The sequence below is a fragment of the Periplaneta americana genome, unplaced genomic scaffold, assembly GCF_040183065.1.
Source record: "Periplaneta americana isolate PAMFEO1 unplaced genomic scaffold, P.americana_PAMFEO1_priV1 scaffold_84, whole genome shotgun sequence".
NCBI classification, from domain to species: domain Eukaryota; kingdom Metazoa; phylum Arthropoda; class Insecta; order Blattodea; family Blattidae; genus Periplaneta; species Periplaneta americana.
Window position 1 is genome coordinate 1,633,747 of NW_027185565.1, and position 19,657 is coordinate 1,653,403.

At 34.1% G+C, this 19,657-nt stretch overlaps 1 protein-coding gene across 3 annotated transcripts in view; it reads right to left on the bottom strand.

Moving 5' to 3' along the window:
- Positions 1-19,657, bottom strand: part of LOC138694201 (uncharacterized) — a 334,207-nt gene that overhangs the window by 52,419 nt on the left and 262,131 nt on the right. For 2 of the 3 annotated variants that reach the window (XM_069817762.1, XM_069817760.1), the window contains 2 exons: positions 5,934-6,033; positions 5,546-5,653 (listed from right to left, as the gene is read on the bottom strand). In XM_069817762.1, coding sequence (XP_069673863.1) covers positions 5,546-5,653; positions 5,934-6,008 — 183 coding nt within the window. In that variant the 5' untranslated portion in view covers positions 6,009-6,033. Of the gene's footprint in view, positions 1-5,545; positions 5,654-5,933; positions 6,034-16,784; positions 17,254-19,657 lie in introns of those variants that run through there. The other variant, XM_069817761.1, reaches the window with a different exon arrangement.

Sequence of the window (19,657 nt, forward strand, 5' to 3'; positions counted from 1 at the left end):
TGTTTTTTGTCGTAATGTAACTAGAAAAATCAGTCTGGAGACACAATAATAAAAAATCACAATTTGGAACCAGAAGATTCCATGTGAGAACAATCATTTTATTTTCATCTCATTTCAAGGTAAATAATTTAATTATGAACACTTTACGTTCAATATATGTTAAACAACGACTCTAACTACATAAAAATTCCCAAATGTTTTAAAAAACTTCATCTGATTTGATTTTATTAACAACCAAACATTTAAAATTACCTCCTGTAAAATTTACTAAACACTACATAGAAACTTGTCAATCTGAGCCCGCGATTTGTGGCATGGAAGAGAAACATAGACCTAGTGCCATTGAGTTCTAACCTCTCTCGAATTTGGTGTGCTTATCTTCCTCACACCATGTATTGTAGGTCCCTATCACCACGGCATGGCGAGTCCTCAGGATGTGGACCGAGGAGACGGCCTCCAGATATGGAGGATAGCTGTGAATACATTGAATAAGCAGTAGCGGACAGCCGATAAGTGGTAGTCCTCCAGCTTGGTGGTTGGGCGAAGGGCTAACAACCCATCACCGTAAAAAACAGCTTGTTACGAAAACTCAAAATAAGCCTCGGAATGGGACTGATTCTCTCGTACGACTACAGCAAAGGAATAAGTTTATGAGACTCGGTACTTGGAAAGTTACAAGTACCTATTTATAGAACAGGAAGTGTAACATTAGTAGCAAAAGAACTAGCTAGATATATAATAGACATTGTGTGAGTACAGGAGGTTAGGTTAGATGGGATCAGCATAACACAAATAGGAGATTACTTGTTGTATTATGGGTAAGGAAGCGATAATCACCAATTAGGAACAGCATTCTTTATCCATAAAAGAATAAAATCAATAGTAAAAAGATCCAACTTATCAGTGATAGGTTATCGTATTTAGTACTTAAGGGTAGATGGTGCGATATCATAGTTATAAATTCTCACGTCCCTACAGAAGAGAAAGACGACCATATAAATTATAGCTTCTATGAAGAATTGAAACACACTTTTGATGAGTTATCTAGATAGCACATGAAAATTTTATTGGGAGATTTCAAAACTAAAGGACGGGAGGATATTTTTAAACTGACTATTGGAAAAGAGAGCCTACACGTAACTAGTAATGTTAATGGAGTTAGGTTAGTCAACTTTGCCACATCAAAAAATTTAATTGTCAAAAGTACAACATTCCCCCATAAGGATATACATAAATATACTTGGACGTCTCCAGATGGATTGACACATAACCAGATAGATCATATCTTGATAGATAAAAGAAGACATACTAGTATAGTAGACATCGAACCTTCAGGGGGCAGACTGTAATTCTGACCATTATTCGGTAATTGGAGAACTAAGAGAAACACTATCAGTAGCCAAGCGAGTAGAGCAACAAGTTAATATTAGAAGATTCAATATTCCGAAATTTAAGGACGAGGAAACTAAGCAACATTATCAGGTCGAAATTTCAAATAGGTTTGCCGTACTACCAAGTTCCGACGAAGTTGAGGAAGAGTTAGATGTTAGTAGCGTGTGAAAAATATCCGATAATTTCAAAATTGCAGCTGAACAGAGCATAGGTTATTATAAAATTGGCAAAAAGAAACCGTGGTTTGATGAAGATTGTTGCATCGTAATAGAAAGAAGGAAAGAGGCAAAATTGAATTTCTTACAGGATCCAGTTGAGGCGAAAAGAGATAATTATTTCAATAAAAGATGGGAAGCAAATCGTACACTTATGAATAAAAAGAGAGATTACTTGAAGGAAAAACTGAATGAGGCAGAAATAAATGTTAAAAATACAATAGATATTTACATAAGGGCATAAAGCAATTAAAGAATAGATATCAGGCAAGCGTAAACGTGATCAAGAATGAGAATGGTGATTTGCTTGCAGACTCTCATTCAATCCTGAAAAGATGGAAAAATTATTTTGGGCAACTAGGCCTACTAAATATACATAGACCAAATAGAAATGATAGAGACGAAATTGGAATACAAACTAATGAGCCATTTATACCCGAACCCACACTTTCGGAAATCGAAATTGCGATAGATAATCTGAAAAATTATAAGTCTCCAAGTATTGATCAAATTCCAGCAGAATTAGTACAAGAGGGTGGAAGCGCATTATCTAACGAAATTTATAAGCTTGTACTTGCTATTTGGGAAAAGAAAATTGTACCAGAATAATGTAAATAGTCCATAATCGTACCTATCTTTAAGAAGGGGGACAAAAATAACTGTATTAACTTTCGAGGAATACCACTTTTCTTGACGTCATACAAAATTTTGTCCAGTATTCATTTGAGAAGATTAACTCCAAATGTAGATGAAATTATTGAGGATCATCAGTGTGTTTTTAGTCGTAATAGATCAACTATTGGTAAGATATTTTGTATTCGACAGATAATGAAGAAAAAATGGGAGTATAAGGGTACAGTGCATCAGTTATTCATAGATTTCAAAAAGGTATATGACTCGGTAAAGAGAGAGTTTTATATGATATTCTTATTGAACTTGGTATTCCCAAGAAACTAGCTCGACTAATTAAAATATATCTCAGTGAAACATACAGCAGAGTCAGTATAGGTCAGATACTGTCAGATGCGTTTCCAACTCACTGTGAGCTAAAGCAAGGAGATGCACTATCACCTTAACTTTGCTCTAGCGAATGCCATTAGGAAAGTTCATGATAACAGAGACGGTTTGGAATTGAATGGGTTATATGAGCTGCTTGTCTATGCGGATGACGTGAATATGTTAGGAGAAAATCCACAAACGATTAGGGAAAACACGGGAATTTTACTTTTAGCAAGTAAAGAAATAGGTTTGGAAGTAAATCCCGAAGAGACAAAATATATGATTATGTCTCGTGACAAGAATATTGTACAAAATGGAAATATAAAATTTGGAAATGTATCTTTTGAAGAGGAAAAATTCAAATACCTTGGAGCAACAGTAACAAATATAAATGATACTCGGGAGGAAATTGAACACAAAATAAATATGGGAAATGCCTGTTATTATTTGGTTGAGAAGCTTTTTTCATTCAGTATGCTGTCAAAAAATCTGAAAGTTAGAATTTATAAAAACAGTTATATTACCGTTTGTTGTTTTTATGGTTGTGAAACTTGGACTCTCACTCTGAGGAACATAGTTTAAGGGTGTTTGAGAAGAAGGTGCTTAGGAAAATATTTGGGGCTAAGAGCGATGAAGTTACAGGAGAATGGAGAAAGTTACACAACACGGAACTGCACGCATTGTATTCTTCACCTGACATAATTAGGAACATTACATGCAGTCGTTTGAGATGGGCAGGGCATGTAGCACGTATGGGGTAATCCAGAAAAAATGCATATAGAGTGTTAGTTGGGTGGCCGGAGGGAAAAAACTTTTGGTGATGCCGAGACGTAGATGGGAAAAGAATATTGAAATAGATTTGAGGAAGGTGAGATATGATGGTAGAGACTCGATTAATCTTGCTCAAGATAGGGACCAATGGCGGGCTTATGTGAGAGTGGCAATGAACCTCCGGGTTCCTTAAAAGCCAGTCTCTTCTCCAGATACCTCAGTAAAAGAATTCGTCCTGAGATAGTATTTCGAAATCATCAATCGATCATGTCAAACTTACACTCTTTCCCAACGAAGTACATTTAAAATATTAAACAGCAATTCAGCATTTACAAGCGATTTGCACCATATGCCTAGTTCAGGTTTTAATAATAATGTTTTTTTACCACGGGAAATTATGATGCTAATTTCAGAATTTTAAGGACTTAACCTTCATGAAAGAGTGTTTAGGTTAAATGTGTTGTTAAATCGGTACAATAATTTGCCAAGTTTTTACATCTGTTGATGCAATCGGCCACTAAAGTGACAGTCAAACAGAAAACCGGTGGCAACGTGACTCTTAGAATAGATTTTGATCAACAGTGAGATTAGAACTTGCCACTAGGCCTTAAAGCTTTACTGATAATGGTTAATAATGATGATGAGTTACCTAGTCTAACTTGAAATGTTCATGTGAAATAAATGCCAAACATTTAGGGTAAATTAGAGTCTGTTGGACAGTCGGGCATGTTGGACACTTTGTACTTTAACGTATTACCTCGCCACTTGTGGGCACCACATTTTGGTAGAAGTCAATGACGGAAGTAGCCACGAGTGGAGCTACTTCCGTCATTGACTTCTAGCAGAATGTGGTGCCCAAAGTGGCGAGGTAAACGTTAAAGTACAAAGTGTCCAACATGCCCGACTGTCCAACAGACCCTAATTTACCCTATGTTAATAAGCACTACAACTTTATAATGATTAAAATCTTAGAAAGTAATAGTAGGACATAGGCATTCAATTGTCATTGTTGCAGACCGGCACAATTTGAAGAAAATTTTGCTAATATAGGAAATTTATTTCACAAAATGCAAAATGGATATTTCAATGTTAAAATATCTTCGTTCCTGAACTATTTGAATCAAGTTTACATCATATTTACAAAATAAGCTTTTTTATATTAACATTTCTGTTTATATTTAATATGACACTAAATAAAATACAGTCTGCATAATTAAAGTTTCTCAGCATCATCAAACATGTACCTGAACCAAATAATTAGATAACTCTATTTTTTGCACTTAAGTGAACAAAAAAGCGTTTACGGTATCGGAACTAAATACTGGCTACAATGACAACACAAGTATTAACTTTTCTATATACGTATTATGGTACAATATTGCCACATTCTGCTATTTAATATTGTTTTCTACGATGGAAAACCTATGAAGGTTCAAAAAGTGCATAAATCAAGTAGACAGCAAAATTCATGTTTAAAGCAATAATTTATACGTGTATAGCTAGCCATGGCAACATTGACAACAATTTTATTTGCTTGCATTTCAAAGAGTGGCAAAATGTGGATTGGAAACTATCTATCTATTTATTTATTTATTTATTTATTTATTTATTTATTTATTTATTTTACTTACTTATTTACTTAATTATTTATTTATTTATTTATTTATTTATTTATTTTTGCTCCTCGAATTCATTGACGCTAAGGGTTGAATGACTAAAAAAAAAATATGAACAAGATTTAACTTGCTCTGGGTAATCTCGGAATGTTGGTGTAATGGTTGGCTTGAGTTCTTTAGTGTTTGAAGAAAACATCTCAATGAGCGTGTTTCCTTGGGCCTATAAGATCGGGAAAATCCGGTACAGTGCTGGTTGCAGAAATATTAGCATTTGTGGGGAAAATCGTGAAAAATATTAAGATTTTTTATAAAATATCAATATTCTACCAAAATGAGAACAAGTATGAAAAACGTTTAGTGTTAATGACATTTTACTCATCGTGAAAATCATAGTTCCGACAGCACTTGCAGACTTAGTTTAGAATATGGTATTTCATATTTTTCCTGCCTCTAGTCACGATCCTAAGGAAAGTGTGCATAGACACATTTCCATGCAAACGAAATCGTATTGTGGAGTTATTAAGTTGGAGCCTATATGTAGTAAAAACTGACCAACTTTCGGCCTCTGGAAAGCCACGGCGTTGTGTTCTGACTTCGGCTCTCCCCTTTCAGGCTAATGCGAAAGACCAATCGACGCTTAGGCTTGAAGTCAGGCATAATCTGTAAAAAATATCAAACTTGAAGTGAGCTGATCACATTTGACACACATTTTGTAGCGTGTTATATATAATTACAAGATTACTGAAGCAAACATTTTATATTTCTAGTGCAATTTTTTACAATAGAAAATAAATAATTGTAAATAATTAATTAATCACTTATTACAGCTAATATAATTAATAACTTAAACAATGACAGCGCAACAGTTCCCAAAGTTGTGTAACTGCTGGGACAGTTTATCCAAGTATCAAATTCGAGCAATTATAAATATAAAACTAACCGTTTGGCCAACGGCATAACAGTGGTTGTTGTTCTGATTTGTAGACTGAAGATCTGTGTGGTCTCTCACGGTCATGTCTGTCACTGAATTTGTCTGACACCTGAAAATAAACACTGTCAAATTATCGGTTTCATGTGAAACAGAAGCAGAATGGCAATATCATTATCAGTTTTGGTAAACTTCGCCACGGCTGCTGCGAATATTTTCTTATAAAACAAACTATTTCCCATAGATCAATAATACAGCGCCAAAGTGGGCACAGTTACTACCACTACCGCTTTGGCGAACATTGTCTCAGTTTCAGTGCAACTTTCAGTATTTCAAATTAAAATAGCTGCAATTCACCTCTGATTGTGGTTCTGGCTCATGTGTAAATGTATTAATTATCAGGAGTACATCTCACTTGACTACATGTTCAGAGGAATTACTATTGTTTTTTTTTATACATTTTATATCTGAATAGTGAAATAGGTAGCTATTCAGTGATGTATGCAATGGAGGAGGAAAGAAACTGGCCACCCTACCACATTATCTCCTGGCCTAGTTGCCTCATGAGTGATGCCTTGATGGTTTCACTTGTGCGGTCCAGGCTTTTTTTTTCGGATAGTTCACTAAACAACAACATAGCTGCACATAAGATCTTTACTCTTATCCACAAATATGCAGTGAGCAATCTTTATGCATTAAATACTGTATGTAAGAATTGCTTGTACTTCCTCATAAAATTATACCGAAAAAGGTAGTTTTTTTGCTTCACTGGCGTCTGTGAGATATGTCTATTGATAAACACGTGATTTCAGTTTGCAGCCACAAAATCTTTCAAAATAAAAATCGTTTGATACTTACCTCTACATTCTAATGCATCTTTTAGTCTTAACCCCACTTGTTAAATCCTCCCGTAACCTAACCTAACCTAAACTAACCTAACCTAATCTAACGTAATTTAACCTAACCCTACTTGTTATTAATGTAGCAATCGAGAGGTATAGGATGCAACACTAGGGAGAGGCATCATATCTCTTGAAACTCGTCCTGCACCTCTCGCATGATGTGTTGATAATTATTAAAGAAGTGAGATGTGCCTTCTTTAGTGTAGTTTTTTTTCTGGACAATCTGCCTTTCTCCTCTGCAATTACCAACATAGCATGATAGAACTCCAGAATGCATTACTATACTAGGAACATGGTCTGTTTCCCTAGCACTGTGTCCCGGACCTGTCTAGTGCCTTATAACATGTAAGGAAAGGAGCTGCAACAGTGATTTATATATACAGGTAACTATTAAATGATTTTTATATTGAAAGTGTTTGTTGTTCCAAATTAAACCCGCGTTTTTTAACAATAATCTCACTAGAGGTTTTGATTTATCTAGAGAAAATCAAAACTCTAGTGGAATATAATTAACTATTACACGATTAGAAGAGAATATATAAAGATTATAAAAAATAAAGTACTCTAATACAATAAAATATTAACTGACTTACTAAAATTCTACTTCACTAACGTGAGATTCACCAAAACGTTTGAACGGAGTCGCCATTTTCAGTTCACTATCTATGTGGTAAACAAATGACGATCGCAAAGCATGTTTTAGGCCTATACTACCGTAAATAATTTTCAGTTTGAAATGTTGGCAAACAAAGAAACAAATGGTAGGGAGGTGATGAAAACAGAAGAAAGTATATAAAGATTAGAAGAAATAAAGTACTCTAATACAATAAAACAGGTATTAATTGAATTGCTAAGATTTTATTTCACTAATTTTAACTTCACAAAAACGTTTGAAAGGAGCCGCCATGTTCAGTTGACTATGTGGGAAACAAATAATGATCGCAAAGCATGTTTTATAGAACCGTAAAGAATTTGCAATTTGAAATGTTGGCAAACAAAGAAGCAAATACTAGGGAAGTTATAAAATTGTAGTGATAAATAGTCATGACTGGTTGAAACACGTCCTTTCGTACCGTTTTATTGGTCAAAAGTAGTAGGTCTATAACGTATAAAATTGTAATAGTTATTATAATAATATTACAAAGCCAGCGATACAAAAGATAAAATGTGCCTTCTTCAGTGTAGCTCTTCTTGAGAATTACCGAACTGCTCCTTTATAAATTTGACCTTAAAACGGGCCTGAGGATTATGAGGAAATAGGGTGAATCTTCCATTGCAGAGGTTGCTATTGAAGGCGACTTTGATAGAATGTTCAGCTCATAATCTCTGACATTCGCTTCTGTTCTACTCACAGTTGACAGAAAAGCAGGTGATCGATTTTCATGAGATTTGTTAAAAAGTGTGCATACCTCTTATTGTGTACGTTTTTTGGCACCAAATCCGTCATCAGAATCTGTTCTCTCATTTTCTGTTAATAACAGCTTGTTTATGTTAATTTTATTAATAAAATTACTTTCAGAACACGAACACTAACAAAATTTAACAAGAACAAAATTGTTATTCATTCATTCATTCATTCATTCATTCATTCATTTTATTCCATAGATCTTACATGAGCAATGAAGCTTTAAGATGTGGAACATGTCAACATTTTACAATATTACAATTACAATTTTTACAAATTTTTATAGTTTTACAATTTAGTAATTTTCTACAATTTTTACAATGTTGTACAATTTTTTTCCATTTTGGCGAGATGTAGTGAGATGAAATGAGGTCCGAGGATTCGCCAAAATATTACCCGGCATTTCCCTTTTCGGTGGGGGAAACCTCGGAAAAACCCAACCAGGTAATCAAATCAAAGGGGGTAATCAAATCAAAGGTGTTGATGCCAAGGACTCGCCATAGACCATCCGGCTTCAGTCCCACGGCTGTGGAAAACCTCGGAAGAAACCAAAGTCCAAAGGGGGATCCAACCCAAGCCCGAACGCAGCTTCGGATCAGCAGCCCAGCGAGTCTGCCAACTGAGCTACATCGATGGCTCTACTAAAAGTATACAATACATAGCCAATCAGATTATTAAATTTACAAACGCAAACGTTCATTCATAAGTTGAGCTATATTATAATACAAAACAATTTAATTAAATTTAAGGCATAAACAATTCAACCACTTGTGATATACAGAAATTGATAATACATATCATGCAAACTACTTCAAATTGCAAACACAAACAATTTATCAGTAGAGCTATATAGATTACTATTCAATTTAAAGCATATACAATTCATCGGCCAAAACTATACAAATATATACAATACAAAGTAGCATACTTTCATTAAGCTATACAAATTTGTGCAATTAATATCAAGTAGATTAATTCAATTTATAATCATAAACAATTCATCAGTTGAGCTATGCATATTACCATTCAATTTACAGTAGGTCTATATACAATTCATCAGTAGAGCTACACAGACTAGTAATCATTTTAAGAACATATACAATTCATCAGCCAAACTATACAAACATATACAATTAAATTAGTTCAATTTATAAACTTATTTTCGTTAAGCTATACAATTCATATGAAGTAGATCAATTCAATTTATAAGCTTAAACAATTCATCAGTTGACCTATACAGTATACTATTCAATTTACAGTACATACAATTCATCAAAAAATACAATACATAGTAAACAGATTAAGTCAATATAAAAACATATTTTAGTTGAGCTATATAAAATTGTACATGTCATTTAAGTAGAGTAATTCAATTCACAAGCATAAACAATTCATCAATTGTGTAGAAGGTATGAGTATGTAGAAATTTGGTTAATTCTTTTCTGAACCTTTTCTCGTTGTTCTTCAAATCTTTATGATAATTAGGCAGTGCATTGAAGACTGTTATACATGAATAGCGAACTCCTTTTTTAAAACAGCTTAGACTAACAGAGGGTAGATGAAGATCTGATTTTTGTCTTGTATTAAAATGATGAATGTCTTGATTAGTACTGAATTTATCTTGGTTCTTAATATACAGCATCATTAGGGAAAGAATGTATTCACAAGGTAAAGTCAAGATTTCTAAGTTTCGGAAAATATTTTTACATGAGGTTCTTTTATACACACCGTCCATTATTCTTATAGCTTTCTTTTGTAAAACAAAAACGTGTTTAGCTTCAGACGAGTTACCCCAGAATATTAATCCATATTTCATTACAGAGTGAAAATATGCAAAGTATGACATTTTAAGTAAGTTTATATAACCAATAGTAGATAAGGATCTTAATGCATAACAGGCAGAGCTCAATTTACGAGTAATACATTCTATATGCGTTTTCCAGTTCAAGTGATTATCCAATTCTAAACCAAGAAACTTTGTGCTTATAGATTCTTTGAGATGAGTTCCATTTAATCGAATATTGTAGGAAACCTGAGCACTATTGTGTGTACTAAATTTGACTGCACTGGTTTTATCAACATTAAGTGCTAGTTTATTTGCATGGAACCATTCATTCATTAGATTCAGCACTGTATTAGAAGTGTTTATAAAATGATCGTATTGTTTGCTTGAAATAATTACACTTGTATCATCTGCAAATAAAATTACATGGGATGAATTGTTTATGGTCAAGGCTAAATCATTAATATAAACTAGAAACAACAATGGACCTAAAATTGACCCCTGCGGAACACCATGTTTAATATTTCTAAATTCTGAATAAGTAACTTTATGACTATTTGGTAAATTTATTTCTACTTTTTGTTTTCTATTTGATAAGTACGATGTAAACCAACCCAACATCTCATCTTTAATACCATAAAACTTCAATTTTTTTACTAATATACTATGGTCTACACAATCAAATGCTTTAGCCAAGTCACAAAAAATCCCACCTACATGTAGTTTCGAATTTAATGAATTTAGTATTTCATCCACCAAACTAAAAGCAGCATTCTCTGTCGATTTTTGTTTGCTAAATCCAAACTGTTCTAAAACTAATATATTGTTGGACTCCAGGTAATGATATAATCTATTATACATAACTTTCTCAAACACTTTTGAAAATGTTGTTAATAATGATATGGGTCTGTAATTAGCAATAGTACATTTATCTCCCTTTTTGTATATTGGTTTTACTATTGAATATTTGAGTCTTTCTGGAAAAATACCACACTGCATTGACAAATTGCATAGATAGCTTAACGGATGGGATAATATTTCAGAACAAGCTTTCAGAACTTTACTTGGAATTTTATCATATCCAGAGGAATATTTTGTTTTTAGTTGTTTTATCACATGCATGATTTCTGCTGCGGTAGTGGGAATAAATTTGAGACCTAAAAACTCAGTGTTAAATGCATCAGTTAGGTAACCAAGTGCAGCATCTTCTGCACAATCTTGAATGTTTAAGTTCTGAATAATATTTATATAGAAGTCGTTAAAATGATTTGCAATTGATTTTGGGTTATCTATTTTACTATCATTGATTTTAATGCAAGTAATATTTTCACTCTTTGAATATCGATTAGTTTCATTTTTAATAATATCCCAAATAGTTTTAATCTTATTATCTGAATTTTGTATTTTTTCATTCAGATACATTTTCTTTGCATCTTTTATAACTTTTGTCAAAGTTTTACAGTAATTCTTGTAGTAATTAAGAACATGAGGATCATCACTATTCCTACTCATTAAATATAGATTCCTTTTCCTAGCACATGATATTTTAATTCCCTGAGTTATCCACATGTTTTTACTTTTACATTTTTTCACCACCTTGACTGGAAAACATTCATTGAAATAATTCGTAAATGTAGTGAAAAATGCATTAAATTTAGTATTAATATCAATGGTATCGGTACTATATACATGTTCCCAAGATTCATTTTGTAGACATGTATTTAAATGATGAAGAGATTCAGCATTTATAATCCTTTTTTTTATTTTTAGATTAACACTTTGGAATTTTTCACTCATATTGAAAACACTTAGAATTTGTGCATCGTGATCAGACAGGCCATTGACTAATGGTACTGTTGAATAGGAATTCAAGCTACTTTTATCTATAAATATATTATCAATGGCAGTACTACTTCCAGCTTGTGTTCTGGTTGGAAAACTTACTGTGTGACTAAGATTATAAGTTTCAAGAAGTGAGTTTAATTTTCTTTTACGTGATCTTTCTGATAGATAATCTATGTTTATGTCACCACAACCATTGCAACCACACTCATATTGGTTCTGTATAAAACAAATAAAGTAGTGCATAAAAATATGTTCTTTCAAATAATATAAAAGTAAGGTGTAACTTAAGAGTGTTCTCGAAGACGTCATAACTCGTACAGTAATCACAAAAATATTTTGTTTCATTAAAAATATTTGTTACCGGTACTTTCTGAAAGCAAATTCTGACGTATCTGAGCTTTGTTCAAAATCCCCCCACTAAATTTTTATTGTAATTATGAGTTAATTATATATATATATATATATATATATATATATATATATATATATATATATATATATATATACATATATATATATATATACACAAGTTGAACCCTAGGTAATGTTATTAATTTCAGTGGATAATTCTTTGAGATATATTTGAAAGAAAATATTTACTGTAAAATTTACAACTTCTTTACTGTGTTAGCGTTTTAGGAAAATACCTGGTAATTTCCTAAAAAAGTTAACACACTAAAGATGTTATAAAGTTAATCAGTGATGGCAGGCTGTAAGTGTTAAACAATGAAAAATGTTTAATACATTTTTACTCGTTTTTACTTCCTTTTCGAGATAAAAATTATGTTACATTAAATATTTCGTAGCGTGTTTTCAGAAATCCATTTATTTAACTCAGTCAATTTAAGAGGGCAGTGTATTATGATAATAGATGCTTGAAGTAATTTCAGGTTTGTCCCATAAATGCGCAGAAATCTATTCAGAACACATATAGCATTGTAAAATTGCTTTGCAGAACGAAGAGTTAACTTACATTTGTTCGGATAAAATTTCTGCACATTTAAAAGATAAAACTATCTTTATTTCAATAATGTATTATCATAATACACTACTCTCTTAAATTGACTGAGTATATTAGGAATTGATTCAATAGCTTTCCCAAAATACGATTTGAATTATTTCATATAAAATAACTTTTTACTCGAAAAGAAAGGGAAAACGAGCAAAATTCTATTAATCTTTTCTGTTTGAAATATATCGAAGGAAAATCTCCTGAAATTAAAGACATTACTTACGGTTCACACTGAACATTGTATAATTATACTTTTATCTTTATTATTTTTTATGTTTTGTGTTTTATATTCAGAAGGGAATAAAATGTTCTCTCAAAAGCTCTTAGGCTTACTACACTGCAAACAAAAATATTTGATCTTTGTGGTCTCTGATTCGTCTTAAGTAGGGGAGAGTTGGGTAGTATCGGACATCGGGTAATATCGGACAGTGCGTTTCTTTCATTTACCACCACATGGTAGTACCTGAATGACATGGTTACGTTTCTGTTTGCGACATCACAGAAACGTAACCGTGTCATTCAGGTACTATCATCGTATGGTAAATGAATGAAACACACTGTCCGATATTACCCGATGTACGATACTACCCAACTCTCCCCTAATTATTCTTGATAATTTTGACTCCGCTCTAAAATCTTAGGAAATTTAATAAATTCTTGACGTCCTGAATCTCTTTTATCGAACAATTGTCGCTCTTCCAGGTATCATTCTAAAATTTAATGTCAATAAAATGTGCATATTTGTTACTTCAATGTATACAAACTCGTTGTGCGTATGTAGGCCTACCTGAACGGGCTATAATGGAAAGAAAAAATCCGTAACTTAGACTTATGTAGACTTCACAACCGGAATTCGTAAATCACGTTCCACATTTTCAGAGCCATCTCCACTACGAATGAATTACAATATCATGTCGACTCCCTTATGCTCCATGTAACACGTCATTGCGCACCACTATACTGTGTATAGGCCCTATACGAGAGTTGGGGCATAAGTCATAGCAACTATTTTTGTAGGAATTCGAATGTAGGTGTAAAATGTGAAATAAGTTATACAGATGAAAGGACAAGAAATGGACGAAAGGTGCGGACATTTCACAACACGCCAACATTTTGCTCCTTATGTTTCTTACGGTCACTGCCATAACATTACAGGGTTCCTGTGCCACAATCATTACAGCACACCTACCCATTCTACAGGCCCTCAAAGCAGCTACCCAACTCGCGACTGTCCGGTACGTAAAGGCATTATTCCCGACAGCTTCTACCAACTCTCTGTGGCGTTCTCTGGCATACCTCCCACGGAGAACGACTATTTTGATATACGAGCGTTGTTCAACACGGGTTACACCCATCCTGCACGGCGCTAAACTGACAACTGATTTAACATTTCTCTCTGTTCTATTTCAGACAAGCACAGAACCATCTTGTGTTGTGGACACACACTATGATGCACGGTTCCATTCGATATATGACATTTTGTGACACAAATTCTTAACTTAGAAAAAATATATATAGCCTATAGCCTACATATATACAGGGTGATTCACGAGGATTTTCCGCCACTTACGGAGCTTATTTCCGAAGTCATTCTGAGCAAAAAATGTGTAAATATGTGTCATATTCTCAATATTTTCAGAGTTACTCTAATTTGAATTTGTTTATAAAATACCATTATTCTTCAGTTCTAAAGGTAAAAGAATATTACAGATAAAGAATGAACTATTCAGGAGTATAACTTTTTTAATTATCTAGTATTCTGAAACTAAAAATATTATGTGTATTTCATAGTTCTTTCGTACAGAATTTTTTTCGATTTTTTACAAAAAAATGCATTTTTCTTCCGAATTTATCGCAACAATTATTACAAATCACGCCACTCTTGTAAATTCTTTAAGACTATACATTAGGATGCATAATTAAACTGTAAACAATCAAGTTCCTAAAGTCGTATGATTTGTAACAATTTTGGTGACAAGTGGATAAGAATGATGTAATTTTTAGTTAAAAATTGGAAAAAAAAATCTGTACGAAGCAATTAGCACACTTTTAGCTTGAGAACATTAGCCAATTAAATAAAATGATACTTCAGAATAGCTCATACTCTATGTGTCACTTAAGCTTTTACGTAATACTACACACCTAAATTATTTTGTTTGCTATGCTGCCGTCCCTGCTACGTCGAGACAGGAGACGCCTAGCGGATGAAGCGGGAAACATCCCAACAACATGACATAATATGTCCAGCTCATTCGAACCACCGTTCATTATTTTTACATTTTTATTCTGAACTGCGTTTTGTGCAATAAGCATTGCTTTAAAATAGCGAACATCCCATATATAGTGCAATAAAAAGTTAAATGTTTTGTCAGAATGATAAAATTGTGAAAAATTCGTTTACAGTGGCGCGAACATACTGAATCTTCAATGTGGGCACTAGGCCTAACTAAAATCACGAGTTTATCGCTGTAGGACTATATAAGTCACAGAAGCCAGTGAAGCAAAAAAAAAAAACGAAAAGAATTAGTGCCTCCAAAAAGAATAGCTTTTCTAAAAAATTTAATAGGCATAATAATAATAATAATAATAATAATAACAATAATAATAATAATAATAATAATAATAATAATATTGATTAGTGCAATATGTAGCTAATCGACGATATATGCAATTCAGGGGGAAAGTAACTAGTCGCCCTACCACATTATCTCCTGGCGTAGTTGTCTCATAAGTGTTGTCTTGTTGGTATCATTTGTGAGGTTCAGACCTGTTTTCGGACAGTTGACTAAAGAATAATAATAATAATAATAATAATAATAATAATAATAATAATGACAATAATGTCTTAATAGTAACCAATGTAATAACAAAATTCCAGAAGTTGAAACTTGGTGTGAAACGTGGCAATGCGACACTACGATTAAGCTACCTGACGCCATCTTGTAATATGAAACATAATGCGAAGTATTATCACAGATTTTTAGCACTATCAAAAAGTTAAAATTCATAGCTGCAAAAAAAAAAATTGTCGTGACTTTATTGAGTATTTAGTATGATTAGGCCTGGAATAATATCAATTACATCCATGTTATTTTTTTATTTTATTGTGTTATTTTTATTTTACGACGCTGTATCAACATATCAGGTTATTTAGCGTCTGAATGAAATGAAGGTGATAATGCCGGTGAAATGAGTCCGGGGTCCAGCACCGAAAGTTACCCAGCATTTGCTCGTATTGGGTTGAGGGAAAACCCCAGAAGAAACCTCAACCAGGTAACTTGCCCCGACCAGGGTTCGAACCCGGGCCACCTCGTTTCGCGGCCAGACGCGCTGACCGTTACTCCACAGGTGTGGACTCTTCCATGTTATGGAATGCAGATTGATAGGCCTATATCACTAAATATTAAGATGCATGTAGGACTACTGCTTAACCGTGAAATTAATTAAAATCAAATTAATTTCAATTAGGCCTACTTTTCTGTTAAATGTGTATCACCTTGCATGGGAAATGTAATTTTGGCCTTTGAATTGTTTAGAAACTATATGAAAACAAAGCAAATTTTATGCTTCACTGCACAACAAAGTATTCTTAGCCACAAAAGAAATGAAGACAATACCTACGTTAATACTTTTGTATTTAGGCCTGAATTAGATTTAGATAACAATTTCGCTTGCAATACCACAAATGTATTCTACCATTAAAAATGACGACGCGGGAATATCTTACCGCAGAGCATGATGCCACTGTTATTTCCAATAATTGACAATGGAATTTCAACTAGTCGTAATATAAATATGTTTAAAATGCTCTTAAAGAACCAGAAAAGTTAACACTAAATCCCACAAATACTCATTACAAAAACTCTAGAAGTAAACTCCTGGAAAACAAGAGCCAATTGCTATAAATTCTACCCACCTCAAAATGGCTGACCACACAGTTACAACCAGGCTTGCCAACACTTTCGTTACGCGTTTGCAAGTTGCAAGTTTAAGTCTTACGCCTACACTTTCACACTGCACTGCCCGCTTCTCTATAACCAGCAACCACTTGCATTTGAATGTGTTAATAACGGAAAACGAGAATGGTCGTAATCGCAATATCAGTAATATAGTCGAAACAAATAAATTAACGATATATCTAAAAACCAATTCCTACATCACTTCTTCAAACTAATTAACTGCAAGAAAGCGAACACTCGCGTAACACATCTTTCCTCGACAAGAACCGGAAACGAAATGAATCACTCATATGGCGGCTAGTGATGGGTCGTTCGCGAACGAACTGATTCTTTTGAACGACTCTCTCCTTCGAGCTAGTAACGAGCTAGCTCGCTCGTTGAGAGCTGGTCGTTCGCGAGGCACTTCCAGCTCCTTCAGCTCGCGACTCTCAAACAGCTCACGGCTCGTCTCACGACTCCCGCTCTCGAATAACCAATGGCATGCAATGCATGATCACGTGACATCTGCAGTTACTTTGAGAAAGACAGAGAAGGTGAGACCGCGCCATACGCTAGTAGCGGACGGATGTGGAACTAATATTACGCGGCTTTCTATCAGCTGATGTTTGTGTAGAAAAATATACGTAACGTTTATGTTGCAGGCTTTGTTTTTTCATCTATTTTGTTTAACATAATACGATTGTCCCTGTTATCCTTCTGATTCCTTATGTCATAGATGAGACTATTAGGGTCTATTGATAGTTTCGATATGTTACGCAACCAGCTCTTGAACGACGTCGTTTGCGAGCTGTATAGCCTCTCGTGAACGAACGAGCTGGCAGCCAGCTCGCGAACGAAAGACCTGTCAACCAGCTCTTGAACGAACTGACTCTTTTGAACGACTCTCTCTTGGAGGCGCAAGCTGACGAGCTAGCTCGCGCCTAAGAGCCGGTTGGACCCATCACTAAATTGGCGGCAAGTGACCAACCAAATGACGGTTGGTATTTGTTTGCCATAACCGTTCTTCTTAACGGCTTGAGTTATTAGAAAATGAAAACAAATATTAAACGTATTAAAGTAGAAATTATTATTGTATTGCTCATTTTTAAAGCGTGCGATTTACATGTTTATCAGTAGCGGCCCGCGGTTATAAAGGTTGACAGTTCTGCATGAAAAATAGTGTATTTAGCAAACACATGCTGATTATTGCATCTAAATAGGATAACGCGTGTAATTACAGCTCCTTCTCGAAGTTGACACCTCTCCCACATGGCACAACTAGTTACGTTTTGGAGATGTGCCCCACACATTGATACCTGAATGAACAACCATCAGGAACTTTCTATCGTTCGAACGCTTTTAACTCCTACCGAATTTCTTTACGTCAACTTTTCTAGCCTTTACCCGTACCGGCAGACGGAATTATAAAACAGAGAGCTGGAAGTTCTACAGATTTGCAATAAATTATCGTAACTTGACCAGTTTGTCAACATGTTTGTTGCATTATTAAATTTAATTCTTTGGCAAGAAATGAGCTGTGGGACACAATACAAATTCTCCGTGTTTCCCACTCATTACGTTAGCCCCGCCATTAACCAGCACAATTAATTCATGTGGTTCAATTATGACTGAATTTCCGTTAAGCCTATATTCCATTAAGATAGTTTGCATCAAACTTTCAGCGTCATGGTTTGGTGGCAATGAAGAGAAATTTCCAATCATTTTATTGTTATCCAGCAATTGATTTTGAATTGTTTTCGTAGTTCCTTTGAATTGTGACGACCCCTATAAATGATCTTTGAAAGTTTAATCTAAATGTGGAGTAAAATCAGTCAAACCCCGAAATATACCGCGGTTTGTTGAATCTTCTGATTCAGCAAGTCCTCGCATCGCTAATTCAAATGCGGCACAGAATTTCCCACAGTTAATTATTTTAGATAGACCATATCTCTGTTTAGAAACATTTTCTTCTTGTTTCTGAATGTTAATCCAATACGCAGAATCAAGCTGTGTTAGGATATTTTAATATCGCTAGCAGTGACAAATCTGTTTGACTTGAAATGAGTTTTCGAATTTTCATGCTCTTACAGTTTTTAAGTCAAATTAATTAAATTCTTCACTCCGGTCTTTGTCCATGTATTTTCTCCTCTAAACAGAATACACGGGTGGGGGAGAAAGCGTTTTCATGAGCGCAGCAAAAAAACAATCGTTTCCATTACACATTTCGGTATTAAAATGACTAGTGGGCTACATGATTTCCTTGACTTTTTCCAGAAATTTCAATATTTAAATTTGGTGCAGGATGTCCTAATTTCTTAAGTTAACGTGGAATTTCTCTTTTAATTTCGAAAAGGCTTGGTCGATTAGGTTTCCATTTCATTCATTTTTAATATAAAATATTTCCTCAGACACACTGACTAATCACATCACACCACCCACAGCACTTAACACACTGTAACTGTAATGATATACAGAAGCCTGTGTGTTCTAACGCACGTCATAAAGAGATGAGGGTGTTGGCGGTTCTTTTGTATATTCAGAGAGAGCTGCTTCGGTTGCAGCTCCAATGCAATCTTATGGGGCAGTGAACAAAACCTGTTTCCTGCTGCCGACTACCCTGCGTTGAGCTCCAGGAACTGCCGATCACAGATCCGAAAAGTACACTACAGTTAAAATTCTCCAGCAGTTCAAGGCTCCTACAGACAGTAAAATCTCGAATCGAAGGAGAATGAATTGGAAAAATAAATGAGACAATGAACTAGATTACATAAAAGCACGTTTTACATTTTTAATTTTACAGGTCCATTTAAATGGCGGTTCTGCAGCTCTGCAGTTCTTATTGTAGAGCCGC